This window comes from Nilaparvata lugens, chromosome 2, assembly GCF_014356525.2.
Source record: "Nilaparvata lugens isolate BPH chromosome 2, ASM1435652v1, whole genome shotgun sequence".
Classification (NCBI taxonomy): domain Eukaryota; kingdom Metazoa; phylum Arthropoda; class Insecta; order Hemiptera; family Delphacidae; genus Nilaparvata; species Nilaparvata lugens.
Window position 1 is genome coordinate 97,225,757 of NC_052505.1, and position 15,924 is coordinate 97,241,680.

Below are 15,924 nucleotides of genomic sequence, written 5' to 3' on the forward strand. Positions count from 1 at the left end.
TTACTAAGCACTTCCGAAAGAAGAAGTGGAATGTGATAGCTCTAGCAAATCTGAGGTAATCTGAATATCAGGAAATTGTCCAACTATTTTTATTCTTTATTCTGATTTGTCTAAATAACCTGAAAGATTATGTTCAATTATGTGGGAGGTTGAGTTTATACTTTTTTATTCTTTCAAATGACAATAAGATGATATTATTATAAATGTTTTGATTATTGAATAATGAACACAAATAATGAAAAGTTTTTTGATCAGCTGTTTTTTTATCACCTTTCTTAGTTCCATGTTAGCGGCTGGAAAGGGTACTCTTTCCGGCCTAGGCCGGAAAGAAACCTGTTCTGACGTCAGACGAGAGTCGTCTGCAAACAATGTCTTTCAGATCTACTTAGGGACTGGAAAACAGCTGCTTTCTGTGCAGTGTGGCACAAAGTTTTTAATAATAAAGGGTATTTCAAGTTTTTATATTGTTTTTATTAATCTGGAAGTTCTGTAGCCTATATTATCATAGCTGGAAGTCTGCATACTATCACAGCTGGTAGTTCTGTATATACTATCTTAGCTGGAATCTCTGTCATCTATCATAGCTGTAAATTGTGTATATTATCATAGCTGGAAGTTCTGTATGCTGGCCCCGTATTCAGGCCTGAACGCGGATGACTTTGATCGACCCGTGCGATTGGAGAACTCCGAATACCGATCCGCCTCGTGGCCCGGCTGGGGCATCAACAGCACAGGATGCAGATTCAGCGATTTTCGAGAGCCCGCCATCGATTGGGTGTCACCCAGGAAACCGCCGTTCACTTCACCTGCAAAAAATCCAGATTCAATATTTATTCAATGATACACAAAACACAATTCATTAAAATAATTGGGGAAGGATCAACAGGCACAACACAAAACTGTTTGTATTTCCTTCACTAACAGGTAATGCTCCACAAAGGTCTAATTAAAACTTGACAAACTGATAGCTTGATATACTAAAATCTTGAAGAATTTAGAATAGGCCTATAACCATCTTCGGTGAATATACAATCTATATGCAAAATTTCAAGTTGATCAGTCCAGTAGTTCAGAAGTGATGCAGCGTCAAACTTTCCTATCCCGTACGTGTATAAGCCAGTTCTTTTCTTCTTCATTATATTATCGGTAATATAGACTCTTTAACTGTCAATCACTTTTCAATAAAAAAATAGTTACCTATTCCTTTACACATCCCAGAAGTATTTAATGACATACCTTTCAGTCTTGCCTTGATTTGACAATAATATTTTCCTACAGTTACCTTGAAAAGTGGCCATTGCTGCACTGATTACAGAACGCAAAGAATCACTTTTCCGCTCTAGTGCGGGAAAAATTTTTCTGCACTCCAGATTTGCAACATGGCAACGCAAAATAGTTAGTAGTTATATGGAGCAACAGTCCAGAAAATCAGAGGGAAAATAGAGAATTTCATTCTCTATACGCCCTTGTGGCGAATCATCTGATTGCCACCTGTGATGTTTTCAACTAGCATAGTTGTTTTACAGTTTTATTTTCATATTTATCAAAAGTTCAATTTTGTCATTGAAACATTAAAATTGATTCATCATTCATTTCGTTCCATTTAATCAATTTTAACATAGGAATCATCAAATTAAATTCCTATGCTCTGTAACACTACATGCCTGTAGTCTCAAATTTATCTTCATCCACTCCGTTTTTTGATTGAAAAATAGCTTGAACCTGGAGAGGGTAGATTTCATGAAATCTTCGGCTACTTTAAACTTATCTAACTAATTTCAAAACTATTTATTTTAATGGACGTGGAAGGGAAAATCCTGGGAGATAAATCTTTCTCTTAATTGGCTCAAGATTTCGTAGTCTCAAGAATAAATTCAAACTTCAAACCAGTATGATTTCAACAAAATAATCAATGTTTTTTAGATAAAATCTGCTCTAGTTTTTGAAGCAATGACAATCCAAAACTATTCTAAATCCTATTTACTGGAATATGTTACGGTTCATTGCTGCTCTACTATTCCAACGATGGTTTATTACCATTATATAATAATTGTAATAAAAAATTGAAATGGAAAGAGAAAGGCCGCTAACCTAGTTTGGCTATAAATCACTCTAGGAGGCCATCTTGTATTCCATTCTAAATATTGTCATTCCTTTCACTTGCCATAATTCACTTTGAGCATTTCAGAAAAGCAGTAAAAATGAGTATATCGACGATAATATTTGGAAAGGTTGGATTTATGAGTCACTCGATAGGATGTCAGGGAACTAACATGGAATAACATTACACAATAGTTTGGAAAATTGATTCAGAGCTAGAATGTTGCTTACATTCGCAAAAGATTGGTAGATTCACTTTCAGAAAGTAAGAAAAAGGAATAGGTCTATGTTTCGACTCGATTTGCTTTTGTCTGTCTGTATGTAACGCGATTACGGCCAAACGCGTTGATAGAATTCGATGAGATTTGGCAGGAATATTCCTTTTTCAACTGAGCGTCGATGAATACACAATGTTTTTTTTTTGAAATTTTGCATTTTAAGGATAATATGAAAAGAAAAGGAATTCCTCCATACTCTGATATTATTATATATATAATCTACTTGAAGATAGGATCAATGAGACTATAGGATTATTCATAATCAATCAGCTGACAAGTGGATTATTCATTGCGTGCATTACACAGATGTCTGGCCGTGTCTATTTCTATAAGGTAGGGTTTCAATATTTTTATGATGCATGCCCATCAGTATCAATATTCTCACATTTAAAAAAAAATTAATAAGTGATTGAAAATTAAATAAAAAATGATTTAATGAATTAACTAATGCTGAAGAAATTATAATATTCATGATGGAAAAAAATTAATTTTGAAATAGTTGAGAAATATTTTTATCAGATGGAAAGATTATCACGAAACTGGATAAATCATCATATGGGATACAAATTTAAACGTGAACTGAGTAGACTTATTAACATAAGTGAGTTTTTGATCTTGGAGAAAACAAATAACAGTTTTTAAGAGTAAATAATGATTCAACTGAATCAACTAGAACAGGTGACATCAGATACTTGTGGATGAGAAAACTGAGTGTTCACAGAACTACTAGTATTGTAAAATTAAGTTGAAATTGGGAGATATGTCATGAAATATTACTGGGATCTGTAAAGGAATAGGTTCACACAATTTTTTATTTAAAATGTTATTGATAGGTGAAGTCTACATTATAGTGAATAATTTTTTGTTATATCATTGGTACCTTCTTTCTTTCATTCAACTCATTTTGGGTATGGTATAGCATTTCACATTCTCAAGGAAATAAGATGTGATTACTCCTTCCAGAAAATTCGCGAAAATCTCGCTCTCACCACCCACTTATCTTTTGAAACCAAAAAAAAAATTCTAGCATGTCGAAAATGTAATGTTTTCTGCTCAAAATGTCTCGACATAAAATGATTCTCTCATGATTCTGAGAGAAGTGATATTCAAAAGAAAAACAAATTTTCCCGATTCTTCCAATTTCAACAAAAAAGTTAAATTTTCCTTTTAATCCTTCAACCCTGAAACTTTTTTAGAAGTACTGGGATATCGAGGGTGATATTCTACATCCAATTCTGACGTTGAATTGGAAATTTAAGAAAGTTGCAATTTTACTCGATTTGGCAACCCTGTAATTTCTTCCCGATCGAGAGCCAAGTCTCAACTTATTTTATACACACTCCAATTACTAGGTATAATTATTGTTTTTGTCAGTCATTCAATATCAGCTGTTTTCCATGCATGAAATCAAGTCGGTAAACAGCTGTTTGCAGAACAAATAAGCATATGATTCTCATTACAGCATACTCTACTATAATGAAACCATATGTTTTCTTTACAGTCGAGTATGTTTCCTAGTTCCGAAATAGAAACAGCAAAACTGCTACAAAAATCAACTTCAGCGGTCCACGTGGAAGTTTTATCAACTTCCACAAAATTCCTGATTCGGAATTTGTAAGCTAGGTTATGTTTATAGAATGCATTGTAGTAAGTTTAGCACAAGCAGGTAATGTTTTCTATTTCTCAATTATTCTTCTTCAGATTATTATGACAAAAAATAGTGTACGTTACTTGGACGAATGAAATTATAGTCTCGGCTAACGCCTTGACTAGAAACATGATTCTCGCCTGCAAAAGGCCCCTTCCCGTACTTGTGACGTAAGATACTATTTCCTTATCAAATAGATGAGCAACAGCCACAATAATTACCTTTGTACATAGATCCCGTGCCCGCCGTACCGTAGACAGGTTCGGGCTGCAGCTTGACATGCCTGGTGGCCAGAATGAAGGCGAGTGTGGCCAAAATGGCGGCGTCTAGGCAGCCGATGACCGCCAACAGGTAGGCCCAACGCAGCGAGCAGTCGCCCAGTCGGTAGGCGCCCGCCAGGGGGCCACACGTGCGCCGCACCTCCGCCACGTCCCAGCCCAGTGGGTACACGCCCACTGCTGTTATCATACATGCCGCTGCAACAAGTTAAAAACGATTTTTCAATTATTATAATAATATTTATTCTTGCATGTAAATTACATTGCATGTTTTTCATTTGTCAGTTACAAAATTGAAACATTTTAAAATGTAAATTCTCTGTAATTATTTCATGAGAAAAACCTATCAAATAGCTGTGAATATTGGTAGGAAAAATGAAGATGACATCATCTTAATTAAAACTTTCACTTGGTTCACCTCAAAGTTTTCTGTATATGAAAGAAAACTCCATTAACTGTAAAACATCTCTCTTGTAGCCAATAATTCTTCAAAATTACGAATATTAAGTTTGTTTTTGGTCTTGCAAATTTATTTCTTTAATATGTGAATATTTCTTATTTTAGTAATAATAATGTGAAATATTTATTCTATGTTTGGTTTTAAAGCATCTAAATTTGAAAATCTACTTTGTAAATATAATTGAGGACTGATGATTTTGTGAAGTTAACAACAACTACCTACAAGACTTAACCAATTTTGGACTATGTGTAACTTTATCAAAACTTGGAAGAGTAATAGCACAAGGTTAACTTATTTTTCTCTCCCTATCATTTGTTGAAGTACTTATTGTATGAATCAATAAAAGAATAAAATCTATCAAATATATATGTAGGAAGAATTAAGATGACATCATTTTAATTCAAATTTTCACTTGGTTCACCTCAAAGTTTTCTTACACTGTATATGAAAGAAAACTCAATCAAACTGTAAAAACATCTCTCTTGTAGCCAATTCTTCAGTTGTCTCTTGAATGTTTTGATATTTGTTGAGATTTTCAACTGGTAGTGAGTTAAATTTCCTTCGACTCGTATTTTCTGGCTTAGTTTCAAAAAATCTTGGGAGTGTCAGCATATTTGTTGCCCGTGTGTTGTAGCCATCCATGTACCGTAGCGTCTGTAGTCCACTCGTCCTTGCGGGGAAATGCATACAATGCAGCCTCCAGGACATACAGACATGGCAACAGCAGGATCTTAGCTTCCTTTCAAAATTTTCAAAGAAAAAGTTCCTAAAAGTATGTTATTTTCGTTCTTTATCAATTTGAGCCAAATTTGTACACCAAAAATAAAAAAATCAGATTTTAAATAGATAATATAAATTGTATGATATATGGGTCATCTCATGCAGGGAAGAATCAGAATACTCTTTCACGTTTCAAGTATATTTTCAGAATCTAGTAATGCATGGATGCAGGCTTAAAAATCTGGTGTGGCGCACTCACACAACTTTCCTTGCCGTTATGAAAATTGATCAACTGACGCTAGTGTTCCCGCGCATCTAAATTAGTCTACTATTCGAAGATCTAAGCCAGCTGGTGACAGGACAATAACGCTGCAGACACATGAAGTCTGCTATCTGTTCATAGTGAATGATTTAACAGAATCAACACTTAACAACAGTTTGCAAATTGAATAATCTTATTTTCACGAACTTCGAGCTTATTTCCAATTTTAGGTGAAAATGTTATTGGACATTAATTGTAGAGATTTTCATGCCCAATATTTTCCACTTGGAATTTTTTGTTTAATTTGTATCTGAAGCCTGATAATTGGGAATCTAAAATCAAACTTTGCATATATGGGGCGGAGCTCCTGAAATGTTTACAGATATGGGACTTGTGGCAGTTGATAGAGCTTATCAATGACTATTTCAGGTATGAATTTGATCAAAATCGTTGAAGCCGTTTTTGAGAAAATCGCGAAAAACTCTGTTTTTGACAACATTTTCGCCATTTTAGCCGCCATCTTGGATTGCATTTGATCGAAATTGTTCGTGTCGGTTCCTTATAGTGTAAGGACTTTACGTTCCAAATTTCAAGTCATTCCGTTAACTGGGAGATGAGATATCGTGTACACACACACACACACGCACACAGACCAATACCTAAAAAACACTTTTTTGGGCTCAGGTGACCTTGAAACGTATAGAAATTGGGGTACCTTAATTTTTTTCGGAAAGCAATACTTTCCTTACCTAAGGTAATAGGGCAAGGAAAGTAAAAATGATACATTATTGGAATTGGAGGTATTAGAGCTACAAAAACCTTATGAGATTCCTTATTTGAAACCAGCTAAACAATCAATATTTGAACAGTTTACTAGGCCAGACAGTGATTAGCGATAATTAGAGACTAATTCAATCCTTTCTCCATGAGAATCAGAAGTTTCATAATCTACTTACTATGAGAATCAGGGCATGAACTATACCTGCCATTTCAGACGGGATTCTACTCAACACTTTCTCATTTCTCAATCTTTAATCTTTGATCCAACTTTTCTACCTTTCACAAATAATGAGATTACAAAACCATAATAATCTACAGATTACAATAATCTACTGAAAATATGACAAAATGAAAATACTAGGTTCTGTGAAAGGTTTATAAAGATCACTCTACCGTGATGTCCACGTTATTATGGCAGTGAAGAAAGATAGGGGGACAACGTTGTCGAACCTCTGTCTAGTCAATGCCTTCTATAGACGGTAGCTGATACAAGTTTATTGATGTTTATTCACGTTTAAAATAATCAATTATATTTTATTAAGCAAGAGATTAAATTATTCAATAATTTCATAATGAATTCTCATAATTAAGATTAAATATTTTGTTAATTAATTATTAATTCTACATTATTAAAAGACGATCTGGCAACAGAGCAAAGCCAGAAAGAGATAGCGCTATCCACTTTGTTGAATTATGTACAAGGATAGCAATACCATTGCTAATCTAACACTGCCATTATAACGTGGACCTCACTATAGGTTAGTTGAGCTCTGTTTTCAAATAAATCTGATTCATCAAACATTTTAAAACAATATTCTGCTGAAATCCGAAGCAAAAAAATAGTAACAAAATAACCGTAAAAGTGAATATAACAAGATTCTAAAAGAGAACTCTAAGCACACTTACTTAATAGGGCTTAGGCCTACTATAGTGTAGATGAATTTCTGAATGATGACACTTAAATTCTGCTGTTGTATTATAAATATGTTCTTACCATAGTAATGTGCTTAAATTTTTAATTATACATTGTTATTCTGTCTATTTTTATGTTTTGACTTGGCCTGTATGTTCTTTTTTGGCTCAATAAAATGAATTTGAATTTTGAATTTTCTGTGAAAGGCTTGTTAAGATCACACTATAAGTTGTAGTTGAGCTCTGTTTTCAAATAAATCTGTTTCATCAATCATTCTACAGCAATATTCTGCTGCATTTCCAAGCCAAAAATAGTAACTGACTGAATAACCGTAAAAGTGAAAGGCCCAATATTGTAAGAAGGATATTGGTAGAGCAAGAGAATGAATTTGACATTTTAAAATAAGTGAAGGCCATCTAAAAATCTGGTGTCAGACATTCATTGGTGTTCAAATCGTTCCATTCTAGTCACTTTTTATAATAAGGAACCTTTAAAGATGTGTAGTAATATTGTAATGCAGGACTGGAATGTGGATTGAATTTAAATTCGCTTTTGAAGTAACAACAAGTAAAGTTTAGAATTTTAATGAGTCTTCCATGTCTCATAATTGCTCATCTATACTATAACTAGTAGTTATGTGAACAGTAGACCTCACGCAATATTCTCATCCACAAGTACATGATGTCAACTGTTTTAAATGTTAACAAAATCAGTTCACGTTTGAATTTGTATTCCATATGATAATTCATCCAGTTCCGTGATAATCCTTCTATCTGATGAAAATTAATTTTTTACAATCAAAAATGTTATAATTTCTCCAGCATTATATATGTAGTTCATTTGTTTATTTTTAATCACCTATTAAATTAGGTTTTTGGAAGGTGAGAATATTGATACTAATGGGCACGCATAATAATACCATGACTGCAAAACAAAATATTAATAACTCAATCGTTATAGATTATATTAGATTAAACATAACTTATCATACACATGATGAAGATGTGTGTTTGTCAACATCCGTTCAATCTATAAGGATTAAGTTATTAACATTTTGTTAATAACTTTGGTGTAAACCCAGCTTAAAGATGCATACCTCTTATACAAATACAGTAATAGACTGGCTTCTCCACACATCTGTGTAATCACTTGTCAGCTGATTTATGATGAATAAATTCTATAGTCTGATTTTTACTATAATATTGGCGTATGAAGGAGGCTTCTTTTTCCTTTTATATTATTCTTGAGATGCAAAATTTCCAAAAACCTTGTTTAAACGTCGACGCGCAATTAAAAAAGGAACATATCTGTCAAATTTCATGAAAATCTATCACCGCGTTTCGCCGTAAATGTGCAACATATTAACATTTAAACATTAAGAGAAATGCCAAACCGTCGACTTGAATCTTAGACCTCACTTCGCTCGGTCAATAAAGGAAAGAACTAGCTTATACACGTACGGGATAGTAAAATTATGTTTGACGCATCATACCCTCTGAACTACTCAACTGATTAACTTGAAATTTTGCATATAGATTCTTAAACGAGGATGATTATAGGCCTATTTTCAATTCTTCAAGATTTCATTAAGCCAAGTTCTCAGTTTGTCAAGTTTTAAAATATACCCTTGCGGAGCACGGGTTTCCTGCTAGTGTTTAATAATTGCTATACGTCTGACATAATAAATAATTATATTTCCTATAGTGAGGTCCACGTTAATTGTCTTTTTGTATTCACAAATTACATATGGCAGTGAAGAAAGATGAAAGAACAGCGTAGCCTGAAATCGCTTCCCGGTGGTTCAGAACCCACCTAAAACGGTAGGTCCATTCATATCTCATTATCATCTACCACGCACAAGTCTAGAGCTCATGTGGGCATCACTCTCATGAAAAAAATGGTTCAATACCGGAATTATGTGAATCAAAGCTATCTATAGAATGCAGTGGACAAATAAGATTGGCAGAGAAAAAATCTGAGATTTTAAAACTTGCAGACAACAGGTTCTAAATCAACTAATTGACCGAGCGAAGTGAGGTCTGAGATTCAAGTCGACGGTTCAGCATTTCTCTTAATGTTTAAATGTTTATATGTTGCGCATTTACGGCGAAACGCGGTAATAGATTTTCATGACATTTGATAGGTGTGTTCCTTTTTTAATTGCGCGTCGACGTATGTTCAAGGTTTTTGGAAATTTTGCATTTCAAGGATAATATAAAAGGAAAAAGGAGCCTCCTTCATACGCCAATATATTACAGTAAAAATCAGACTATAGAATGATTCATAATAAATCAGCTGACAAGTGATTACACAGATGTGTGGAGAATCCAGTCTATTGCTGTATTTCCATAAAGGTCTATAGTTTCAATCAGGTACTTGTGAATGAGAATACTGCGTGAGGTCTACTGTTCACAGAACTACTAGTTTATTATGGCGTAAATTAATTATAATACAGTTCGGATTTGCAGTGAATTATGCAGTCAGTGTGAGAAAGAGGTTGCAGGGGTTCTCATGCTATAATATGAGATACTTCCATTGTTCCAAATTGGTTACGCTCCGAGAAAGGAAGTGCGTTTTGTAATCAGATGCCTTCACCTTGCTGTGGAAAAGAAGCCAATCTCTTTACACATCCGGAAGGTTGGCAGCAAAATATTCTGTTAGAACCTGGAGACCTTTCTACATCCGGGAGGTTGGCACTAGGCAGGAAAATACTCTATTAAAACCAGAAGACTCATGCATGATATATATCGGACCAAGAGACCATATGCACCAACCTATAGTAAGGTCCACCTTATATTTACAAAATAGTAAAGGAAAGAATTGGCTCATACACGTACGGGATAGGAAATGCATCATCCGTCTCTACTAATCAACTGATTAATTCAAAATTTAGCATATAGATTCTTAATTTACCAATGATGATTATAGGCCTATTTTGAATTCTTCAAGATTCCATTACATGAAGTTTGTGGACCTCAAGATATTATATCAATGACTTCAAATGTTTTCATTATTGCACAGCTATTTAGTGGCACCGCGACTTCCAAGTTCTGTTCGCACTTCAACAGTTAATGAGGCCTACATATAATGCAATTAATAGCAAAGTTCAGAAGAGAAATCTAGAACAAAAAGGAGAAGGGAGTACCAATTAATGGGACCTGAGATTAATGCAATTAATTGCTAAGTTCAGAAGAATAATTAAGAAAAAATAATGTTTCTAGACTCAGGGGACCTTGAAACTTAAAGAAAACTTGAAATAAGGGTACCTTAATTTTTTGGAGAGCAATTATACTTTCCTTACCTATGTTAATAGGGCAAGGAAAGTAAAAATAAGGAGGTAATTTTGTCAAAAATTATTTTGTACGGAGTATAATTGCAAAGTTCATAAGAAGAATTAAGAAAAAAAAAAGAAATTGAGAGTACCTTATAAGTAGAAAAATGAAAACGTAGAAACGTTAGTTGTAGAGAAAGTAAATGACCACGATTGAATAGCACAGTAGTATATCTACTTGACAACTGTAAACTCTTCAAGTTATCTCCTTCTTTCTCCATAATTAACTAAAATTGTTTATCCTTTTTCCTTTCTGTCTTTCCCACTCTTTAACTTCACTCCTTCTCTGTCCATTATTCACTCAAGTATTATTCATCCTTTTCTTATTTCTGTCTTTCCCATTCTCCATGTTATCTCCTTCTCTGTCCATAATTCACTAAAATTGTTCACCTTTTTTCTTTGTCTTTCCCACTCTTTAACCTCTCTGTCCATTATTTACTCAAATATTGATCATCCTTTTCTTATTTCTGTCTTTCCCATTATCCATGTTATCTCCTTCTCTGTCAATAATTCACTAAAATTGTTCTACATCATTTTCTTCTAAGGCTCAACTCACACTAACGCGACTCAGGTCGAGAAGAGACTCAACTCTAGTCGAGAGCTTGTGTTTCCAAATGGTGACACTCAGACCAGTCGATTCTAGTCTCTGCGACCTCACCATTTGAAAACACATGCTGCGTTGAGAAGAGACTAGAGTCGAGTCTCTTCTCGACTTGAGTCATGTAAGTGTTAGTTGAGCCTATTTCCCATGTTAACTCTATTTCCCATGTCTTTCCGACTACTTCACTAGAAAGCGGAGAAAAACGTAGGCAGTGAGAACAGCGTTGCCGATTCTCTGTCTTGGTTCTGCCTTGTATACAGGATAGCTAATACGGTATCTGATGAAAGATTTACTGTTCATTCTTGTTTATTTTATTGTCAAATATAAAAATGTATACTGTCGACAGTACAACATTGCATTTAGCAATTGGACAGTCACAATTTCACACAATTCAGAAAACCAACTATCTAATTTGACTTAATTCAGTTGAAAAAGACCGAGAATTAACTCCACCCAATACGAAAACACCACACCCAAGCATTAGCATTACAAGCAGGACTACTGTTAGTCGATCCCACATTTCAAATCATTAAATTTCACTCATCTGTTACCGAACATTATTTTTTCCTTTACTATTATAGACTTGGTTTTATCTATAGCTTAATATAAAAGAGGAAAAAAATTGGTTTATACAATAACATTGGCTTAAGCCAAGTCCAGACGCTCAAGTTCACCATTAGTCTTTTGCTCAAGCAAAAGACGGATCGTTTGGTTCAAGCAAAAGACGGATGTAAAATTGCGTCCACACGCATCCGTCTTATGTCGTCCGTTTTCCTATTTTTGTGCTCACAAGCTCAGTTCGTCATCAACTATGGAAGAGCTAGCAGCTAGTACTCTTTGCCACTCTTGTTTTGTGTGTAAAAAATAGGAAGAAAGGTAGAGTTCATCGTTAACGTTGGAGTAGGGACTGGTTGTTAAAGACACAAATTTTCTCACGTTGCATTGCTTCGAGAATTGCGAGATGAATCTGAAGATATGTTTATAGTTTTGTTTATATGTTCCTCATTTACGGCAATAGATTTTCATGAAATTTGACATGTATGTTCCTCTTTAAATTGCGCGTCGTGTGGACTATTAATTGAAAACAATGAAGCATGCGATATTGATAACTCGATATGTAGCTTATTATTTTTTCTACCGACTTTTCTCTGCTTTCAACTCGGTAAGCTTTTAATGATATTAGCATAGTTGTTTACAACAAATTATTAGCATTCTAATGCTAATAATTATATTTAATATTAATAATTATTGTCGATACAACTATAGTTATTTGTGCAACTAGTGCGCAAAGTGACAGTTTGCTGCACCGAAAGAAACGTTTACGCCCGAGCCGTAGGCGAGGGCGGAATGGTTTGTTGAGTGCAGCAGAGGAACTTTGCGCACGTATTTCACATTAAGTTTTTCCTACAGTTACCATTAAATATGAAAAGTGGATAATTATGGGTAAAATTGCCTGAAATCCATCAAATGTATATCTGTGTAATTTTATTATTAATAAATAAAATAGAATGTAGTATGTGTGTTTGTATGGCTGCTTGGTGTGTGGGTGGAACTGTGCTGTCAACTGCTGTCATCCACTGTTGTCCACCACCTCAAGACTCTTATAACGTGCACCACAGTCACAGTTACCAACTTAATTTTGATTTTGCTGCACTGGTGCTCCATATAACCTATAGCTATTTTGCGTTGCCATGTGTGCAAATCTGGAGTGCGGAAAAATTTTCCCGCACTAGAGCGGAAAAGTGATGAATGTCTTTCTGCGTAATCAGTGCAAGCAATGGCCACTTTTCAACGTAACTGTAGGAAAAAATAATAATATCATCATCATTCTAGAGTATCATGAGAATCAAGAAAAAAAAAGCGTTACAGTATATACAATCGAAAAAAACTTGCTTATATTTACTCGAATAAGCTTATCAATACTCAAATAATCAACATCAATTTGAGAGTATCATGAGAATCAAGAAAGAAAGAAGCGTTATATACAATCGAAAAAAAATGCCTCGCGAGGCATTTTATTAATTTGGGGGCGCTGAATCCGAATCTGAAATCACAATTTCTCTATCTCCATTTTTACGCGATTTAGGTTTTGGTGGATAGACAAAAGACGGACGGTTTGATGGGAAAAGATTGCCGGCCGATACATTTTAAGTTTGACGACTTGAGCTTGAAGACCCATCCGTTTTACCGTCCAGACGCAACGACTTACATGATCCGACTTTTGCTTGAGCAAAAGACTGAAGCTATACTTGAGCGTCTGGACCGGGCTTTATAAATTAATACAATCAAAATGCTTTCCACTCAGTTGATGTCGGTAGTTTGACGCGAATCTCTCAATAACGGAATTGCTCTTTGTTTCTACTCTAATCGCAAAGGCCACCTTTCAATGTGGCCTTGCTCTTAGCATGCTGCAAAAAAGGCCTTGCTCTCAGCATGCTGCAAAAAAGGCCTTGATCTCTAAATTGCCAAAGAAAAGATTGGAAAAAGGAATATAAGTCCAGAATTAGAATGAACTATATATGAAACAAGTAGCTATTTTTGTAACTATAGTGAGGTACACGTTATAATGACAGTATTTTATCAACATTGGTGATGCTATTCTTGTCTATCATTCGCCAAAGCAGATTGCGCTATCCCTTCCTAGCTCCACAACGTTGAAAGATCGATCTTCATCATTGTAGAAACCAATTTCAGTATCATTGAAATAGTTATTTGTGCAACTAGTGCGCAAAGTGACAGTTTGCTGCACCGAAAGAAACGTTTACGCCCGAGCCGTAGGCTAGGGCGGAATGGTTTGTTGAGTGCAGCAGAGGAACTTTGCGCACGTATTTCACATTATGTTTTTCCTACAGTTACCAATGAATATGAAAAGTGGGTAATTATGGGTAAAATTGCCTGAAATGCATCAAATGTATATCTATGTAATTTTATTATTAATAAATAAAATAGAATAATGTATGTGTGTTTGAATGGGCGGCTGTGTGCTGAATGAGGTAGCTGTGGCTGCCCCCCCCCTCACATCCAACGCCTCAATATTATGACAAACGTGCTAGACCCACAGTCACTGTTACCAACTTAATTTTGATTTTGCTGCACTGGTGCTCCATATAACCTACTAACTATTTTGTGTTGTCATGTTGCAAATCTGGAGTGCGGAAAAAAATTTTCCCGCACTAGAGCGGAAAAGTGATTCTTTGCGTTCTGTAATCAGTGCAGCAATGGCCACTTTTCAACGTAACTGTAGGAAAAATATTTTTCCTTGGTGAATAAAAAATAATTCATTATTTTAAACAAGAATTGAACAGTTAAAAATACATCAGATATACCGGTAAGAGGTATCTTATAGAAAGTAGTGGCAAATCGGTAACGCTGTTCTCCTATTTTTCTCACTGACATTAGGAACGGACATACCAAGTTGCGCCCCGCGGTCAAATGGGAGTGATACATGGCTCCCTTACACAAGTACACTGTTCACGTAGTGACGTCATCACTGCCAGTCCCATTATTTGTCCCGCTCTCACTCTCTCTCCCTTAGGAACGTGGACCTCACTGTACACTACCATCCTCTTCCTACTTGTTTGTCTCTTCCTCCGCTTCTTCTTCTTCTACTTATTGTTCAACACTTGAAACAGTATAAGTTGAGAAAGTAGATAAGGCGAGGCAGAGAATCGGCAACACTGCTCTCCTATCTTACTTCACTGCCATTATAACGTGCACCTCACTTTACACTATTTATCATCTCTTCCCAACGTTAGAGACAGAAGGTGATCATCACAGGTGTAGATTCGAAGTGGTGGGGGGAACGCCAGTGTGACGTCACGTGTAGTAAAAATGTGATAGAGTAACCACACTGAGCATACAGTTTATTCACTGTATCTTCAAATACATCGTCGTTTAATCCCCTCAAGATTGACCTAGAACTTAAAAATTCTCCATACTTGTAGCGATTGAATCACGGATTCTAATGATGTTGTTAAATATTTCAAGTTCATTCAACTTGTATGAATAAAGTTAAGTTGAAAGTTTTTCAAGAATCTAAAAACGTGACACAAAAAAGTTAATAGGCTGGAAAAGCGTTGTACTATCTCTTTTCTGTATAGGGCTACTTGTAATATAAATATAAAGAAAATAAAAATTTCAGTACCCTTTTTTTGAAATATTTTATCACTACATGTTTCGGACATTTATGCCATTTTCTATTATATAAACGTTGTACTATTATAATTTCAGATTAACCCATAAAAAATCTTGATAAACCAATGCATTGCAATAAACCGATAAACGATCCCAATGAATCCGAAGAATTTCATTCATATAAATGCACTGAACACAAGCTGGTATCGAGCACATGTTCTACGAGTATCAAAATATCTCATCCCCGAAATTCACAAGCTGATGTATAGCCAAACTACAAAATATAACACGGACCTAGAAGATGAGAAACTTTAAGGGTTTGAAAGGGAAGGTTGAGAGATGGGTTTTTTGCTTTTATATGGCAAAATACTTGTATTATCAAATGTTTTGATAATTATTGTGAAGCAGAAACAGAAATC

The 15,924-nt window shown here is 34.9% G+C and overlaps 3 protein-coding genes across 3 annotated transcripts in view; 1 reads left to right on the forward strand and 2 right to left on the reverse strand.

Annotated features, from left to right (window-relative positions):
- The window catches only part of LOC120350073 (ribonuclease inhibitor-like), a 137,094-nt gene that overhangs the window by 118,343 nt on the left and 2,827 nt on the right, over positions 1 to 15,924 (reverse strand). The window lies entirely within an intron of this gene.
- Positions 1 to 15,924, forward strand: part of LOC111062274 (beta-alanine-activating enzyme-like) — a 176,345-nt gene that overhangs the window by 77,089 nt on the left and 83,332 nt on the right. The window lies entirely within an intron of this gene.
- LOC111061197 (LHFPL tetraspan subfamily member 3 protein) lies at positions 365 to 4,512 on the reverse strand (the record flags this gene model as incomplete). Its single annotated transcript, XM_039420297.1, has 2 exons — positions 365 to 806; positions 4,248 to 4,512. Coding segments are annotated over 2 exons (468 nt in total), but the record flags the coding sequence as incomplete, so codon positions are not given.